General features: G+C 55.8%; 2 protein-coding genes across 4 annotated transcripts in view; one reads left to right on the forward strand and one right to left on the reverse strand.

Moving 5' to 3' along the window:
- The window catches only part of Myd88 (MYD88, innate immune signal transduction adaptor), a 3,576-nt gene extending 1,973 nt beyond the window's left edge, over positions 1-1,603 (reverse strand). For both annotated transcript variants that reach the window (XM_026779358.1, XM_005348082.2), the window contains exons 1-2: positions 1,077-1,603; positions 235-369 (exon numbers count right to left, since the gene is read on the reverse strand). In XM_026779358.1, the coding sequence (XP_026635159.1) occupies positions 235-369; positions 1,077-1,404 (463 nt within the window). In that variant the 5' untranslated portion in view covers positions 1,405-1,603. The remainder of the gene's footprint in view (positions 1-234; positions 370-1,076) is intronic.
- A 145-nt stretch (positions 1,604-1,748) lies between these two features.
- The window catches only part of LOC101982273 (3-ketoacyl-CoA thiolase B, peroxisomal), a 10,940-nt gene continuing 7,248 nt past the window's right edge, over positions 1,749-5,440 (forward strand). Inside the window, exons 1-4 of one of the 2 annotated variants that reach the window (XM_013346642.2) lie at positions 1,749-1,984; positions 3,042-3,245; positions 3,379-3,472; positions 4,476-4,533. In XM_013346642.2, the coding sequence (XP_013202096.1) occupies positions 3,075-3,245; positions 3,379-3,472; positions 4,476-4,533 (323 nt within the window). In that variant the 5' untranslated portion in view covers positions 1,749-1,984; positions 3,042-3,074. Of the gene's footprint in view, positions 1,985-2,929; positions 3,246-3,378; positions 3,473-4,475; positions 4,534-5,440 lie in introns of those variants that run through there. The other variant, XM_005348083.2, reaches the window with a different exon arrangement.

The raw sequence follows: 5,440 nt of genomic DNA on the forward strand, positions 1-5,440 counted from the left end.
TTGTAGACCAGGCTGGTCTCGAACTCACAGAGATCCGCCTGCCTCTGCCTCCTGAGTGCTGGGATTAAAGGCATGCGCCACCACCGCCCGGCTATACCCATTTCTTGAATGGGGAAACCAAGACTCAGAAAGAAGGAGGGACTTGCTCAAGGCCCCAGGTCCGACCATGCTCTGCACGCATCCGGGGGCTGTGGCCCACCTAGCCTATCCAGGGGAACAACAGTCAGCCCTCACCCAGCGGGTCGTCAAGAGTGGTGATCCCCTCCAGCTCCTTTGTTTGTGGGACACTGCTTTCCACTCTGGCCACCTGTAAGGGCTTCTCAGATTCCTGCATCTGCTGCTTTGTTATGTATTTCTTGCAGTCATTCTCTGTGAAGAAGAGATGGGGTGTAGAAGGCTCCCCAGTTACCCAGGCTGCTGTACACACTCAGCATCTACACCCTGTCTGTGTTCCACAACTGGCGCTGGACCTTCTCTAGTAGCCACTGGAGTCATGGACAGATCCGACAAACAAGCTATCCTGTCTGACTCTCCCAAAGCGGGCATCTGGGAGGCCAACAAAGTACAGCTGGCACCTGCCTCTCACACATCATCCCGCATCCCGTTTCTAAGGCTCTTGAGAATGGCTTCAAATCCGACATCGTGCAGGGTGCAGGGCATTGGGGGAGGAGTGCTTGAACGCTGAAGGGCTCAGCTATCTGGTAAGTGCTCAGTGAGAGTGGTGACGCCCATCTAGCAAGGTACCTGTGGGCAGGGGCATTGTGTTGAGTGCCTGTGAGACACAGAAAGGGCTTTAGTCCTTCACCCACCCTGTTGCTCCTGACACTACTGGGTGCTCCCAGAGAAGCCGATCTTGATTCCTGGGCCCAATGCAAGGTCTTTGCCTAGACTCATTCCACACCCTAACTAGGGCTTTTGAACCCTCTCCCAATCCCTATGCTGTCCTGCATATTGACAGAAAATTCGACCATCTCTCCCTCCCTGCCCAGCACTCCTCAGAAAAATAAAACAAGATTGATATGCCAAGGCCAGCCTCCTCGAACATTGGCGCAAAGCCAGAAAGCACGCGTCCTCACCGATGTGGGGCAACAGCTCCCGCAGTATATCCTCACGGTCCAGCGTGGCCAGCATCTCTAACAGTCTGCCGACCGTCGCGCCAGAGCGCCCCTGCCAGGCATCCAACAAACTGCCGGTGGGGTCAGGGCGCGTCTCCAGCTGTCGGATCTCCAAGTACTCGAAGCCCATCTCCTCCGCCAGCAAGGTCCAGTCGGCCGCCACCGGCAACCGGACATTCAAAAACAGTGAGAGACGGCGCCGCACTCCCACGTTGAGCGCGGCCAATGGTAGGGAGAACTTGGAGAAGTCCCGGGACAAGGATCCCACGCGCGGGCCTTCCGCAGACATGGCGAACCAGCCTGAGCTTCGGTGAGGTCCGGTCCGCTCGCCAGCCGAGCTTCCTACTTCCCCTAAGGTTCCTGCCAGCCCCGCCTTCCCTCATTTCCGAGAAGCTCCGCCCTTTGCTAGAATCTGGAGTCCCTGGCCTAAGAGCGCAGTTGGGGTGCCCAGCCACTGCCCTCGGAGTGTGTGTGTGTGTGTGTGTGTGTGTGTGTGTGTGTGTGTGTGTGTGCGCGCGCGCGAGCGCGCGAGCGCGCGCGAGTGCGCGTGCATGCATCTGAACACGGCCTGAGCTCCACCCCACTCGTGATTCTAACCTTTGCTCGACTCCTTTTGAAGGTGTGAGAACCTGGAAAAAGGTCTCTGGCTTCGGTCTCGTGGCCTACAGACCTGTCCTGGTCGATCTGGTAGTGGTGGCAATGCATGGTGAGATGAATCTGCCTTGTTTAGGACATGAAGGAGTTACAGTCCTTATGTACTGTATTCTGGTAATGGGAAGGAAGAGACAGACGTGACTTCGGAAGTGGCAACGTGAAGCCACAATCTGCCTTCAGCCATCTGGTGCAAGCGGTGACTGCCTTTTAAAGGGGTAAGCCACAACCTTACTCGCGAGCTGGCATTTAGGGCATCCTGTCCTTTGGTGTGAGGTAAATCCAGTTCTACCCTCCGGGGGTCTGCAAAAAGCCCCTCGGACCTACCACCTTACTCTTTAATGCTGAGGGTACAGTTTAGACCTAGGGAACCTTGTTTTTGCTAATTCACTTAGTTAATCTATTTAGGTGTCAATCTCCAACTCAGGATCTCCACTCTCTCCACCCCTCTTCCCCGTCTTAGTAGAATTCCTAGGGGAATGTGTACACTAATGACATCATCCCAAGCAGATGTAAACTAAGCTGAAGACATGTGAAACACGCTACAGTTAGAACCTGCCTGCTTTTCCTCACATTTGTAAAATCGGTTCTTCATACCAACCAGGAAACAAAAATTGCTTTGTTTTTTGAGCAAGCATCTGTGACAGTCCAACCCCGTCGGGGCCGAACTAGGCGCTGCAACATTATCTAAGTCCTCGGCTCTGGGTTTTGGGACGCCGGACAGAACAGAGCAAATTTTGATGGGAGACTCGGAGTGTTTTTCCTAGCTCGCCCAGCAAAAGGAGAAGCCGTGTGCCGGGCTCCGCCTTCCCGCCTTTCGTGCTGCTGAGCGCTGAGCTCAGTGCTTTGGAGGAGGGGTACCCTTGAGGCTGCGTTCATCTTAGGAAACCAAAAGTTTGGAGTACCTCCTTTCCGTGTCTGCAAAAGTTTGCGCAAACTTAAGTTTCCAGGCTGCGTTTCTGGGAGAGGCTTAAGGGTGACATTCTGATTGGCCTCCGTAGAATTGGTGGGCGGGGCTTTTAGTGGAGAGAGCAACTCCGGACGAGCCTTGGGTGGGGCTCCGGGGAGGGGTGGGTATCTGGGGGCGTGCCCTCAAGCAGACGTCCCTTAGTCTAATTGGTTGTGTCTAGGAGTGGGCGGGCCCCTTGGGAGCCCCACCCCATCACTCGAGATATTATTCTACCAGGGCTGTGATCAACTTTTAGGCCTCACTAGGTAGAGGCTGTCCTGCGCCTGCGCCGGCAATCTTTTTTATTCTTCGAGCTCTTCACCCAGAACCCAGACAAATCTTCGGGACCCACCTCCGCGATGCATCGACTGCAGGTAGTGTTGGGACACCTGGCCGGCAGGCCCGAGTCGAGCTCCGCGCTGCAAGCCGCGCCCTGCTCCGCGGGCTTCCCGCAGGCCTCGGCCTCCGACGTGGTGGTGGTGCACGGACGGCGCACCCCCATCGGCCGTTCGGGCCGCGGCGGCTTCAAGGTGAGACCCCTCCTACGGGCGAGGGTCGCAGAAGGCGGCCAGTGCGATCTTGCCCTCTGGGCTACGGTGACCGCAGAGTCCCGGGGTGGGGATGCGGGAGCTGGGCTCACTACCGCTGCGCTTCGCCCTGCAGGACACCACCCCGGACGAGCTTCTGTCGGCCGTGTTGACCGCGGTTCTCCAGGACTTGAACCTCAGGCCTGAGCAGCTGGGAGACATCTCCGTGGGTGAGCTCACCTGCCAGGCCCGCGCCGGGTCCTCCTCGCCCTCCCTCCCGGGGCCTCCCCTTCTCACCACGAACCCGGGTTTCACAGAGCAACACTTGACAGACTCCACTGATTTCAGTGGGATGATCCCTTGATGGCCTGTGCTCCACCTCCAAGCCCAGCAGCCAGCTGAGTGGCGGTGGAAAGCAGAATGCCCTGTGGGAGATACTTTAAAGCATCGATTCTCAACTTGTGGGTCGCGACCCCTCCTAGGACCGTCGGAAAACACAGATATTTACGCTTCATAACTGTAGCAAAATTACAGTTATGAAATAGTAACAAAATAACAGTTGGGAGTCACCACAACATGAGGAACTGCGTTAAAGGGTGGCAGCCTTAGAAAGGTTGAGAACCACTGCTCTAAAGCCCAGATATTCCTGGAGATTCCAGGAGGTGGGAGGCCACGGTTCCCCACCTACACCGACATTCTGCCTGTCAGCCCGGCTACAGGTGTAGACAGGGTTCACCTGACCTTGCCCTAACCCCCGCTTTTCCCTGAATTAGAACAACATCGTGTAGGACATGGTTCTATCCGGGGATGCCAGCCTGATCCTCCTCCCGCGGTGACACAGGGCTTGGGGGAGGACACTTGGGGAGGCTAGCCATTGCAGACTCCCTTCCCTCCCCCACAGCCCTACTTCCCTCAGCTCAAGGCTCTGCACTGTGCCTCTTACCCTAGAGGCGCTCTCCTGTTGCCAGGCGAGCAGGCCACCTGCCCAGCTTGCTGATGTGGAGGAGCATGCCTTGGCACGCATGAGGGAGGCCCTCCAGCCCTGGGCTGCTGGGTGAAGGGCGGTTGGTAGCTGGCTCCCCATTCCCCAGACTCTTAACTTCTATGTTTTCACATGAGCCTGGGAGCATCCCGAAGTGATCCTGAAGAAATATATGTACACTGACCTCTTTGGGACTCACAGCTGAAAGTCAGGATGCAAAACTTGGTACTGAGTGAGGTTTCTATCTACAGGCAATGTACTTCAGCCAGGAGCTGGGGCCGTCATGGCACGCATCGGCCAATTTCTGAGGTAATCCTACCTCTGATGGGTGGGTGGGGGGATTCTAGCACCACTGACCAGTCTGTAGGTGACAGGTTATCAGATTGGACACTAGATACCAAATCAACCGAAATCCTTGGGCCCAACTCTCCTCCCACTTTGAAGGGCATTACCTGGCCCACAGCCAGGACACTCAGGGCTTTGAGACCGGGGCAAAGGTGGCCTGATTTTTCTCAAAGCCAACTTGTTGCTTAGCCTTTGGACATGTGGACTCTGTCTTCACATGTCAGGTAAATAATCCCATAACTACCTTGGTCCGTGACTTTGCTTCCATTCCTACATGAGCTGCCTGAGGAGTCCGGGTGCAGTCCCGGATCAGAAGCTTGAGGACGGCGGTGGGGATGGGGAAGCCAGGAGGACCCCCCCCCCACTTCTGGTTGGGGAAGCAGTACTTAATTACTTCCATGTGTAGATTGAAGACCACCCTCCCTCAGGTGGATGAGACATAAAAGCAACACTGCTCAGTGTCAGAGTAGGGCAGAAAACAGAACCTCTAGAGACTAGAGAGGGTCAGACAGCCTGGGGTCGACTTCCCATCCCTCTGGTAACTTTCCATTCTCACCGCTTCCCTGCTTGCCCACTTTGACTTCCCCTCCTTCATCTACCCTTTCTGCCTCCTGTATGCACTACGCTGTCCATTCTGTCCCCTTCTGTCCCCGGGCAGCCAACCCCTGCCCAAATATCTTTGGAGACTGGCTCTCAAGTGTCAAAAGAGTGGCCTTCTTGTCCGGTGGGTTGCTGTGAGCCTCCCTGTGCTATGGCTTTGCCACTTGGCCCTGTAATTTGCATCTCTGACAGTGGATTAGGTTTTTGCATATTGGTTGGGCATCCTCTGGGACACAGTACTGCTGGTGTCTTAAACTCAACACAGTGCCTT

Source organism: Microtus ochrogaster, chromosome 5, assembly GCF_000317375.1.
Source record: "Microtus ochrogaster isolate Prairie Vole_2 chromosome 5, MicOch1.0, whole genome shotgun sequence".
Classification (NCBI taxonomy): domain Eukaryota; kingdom Metazoa; phylum Chordata; class Mammalia; order Rodentia; family Cricetidae; genus Microtus; species Microtus ochrogaster.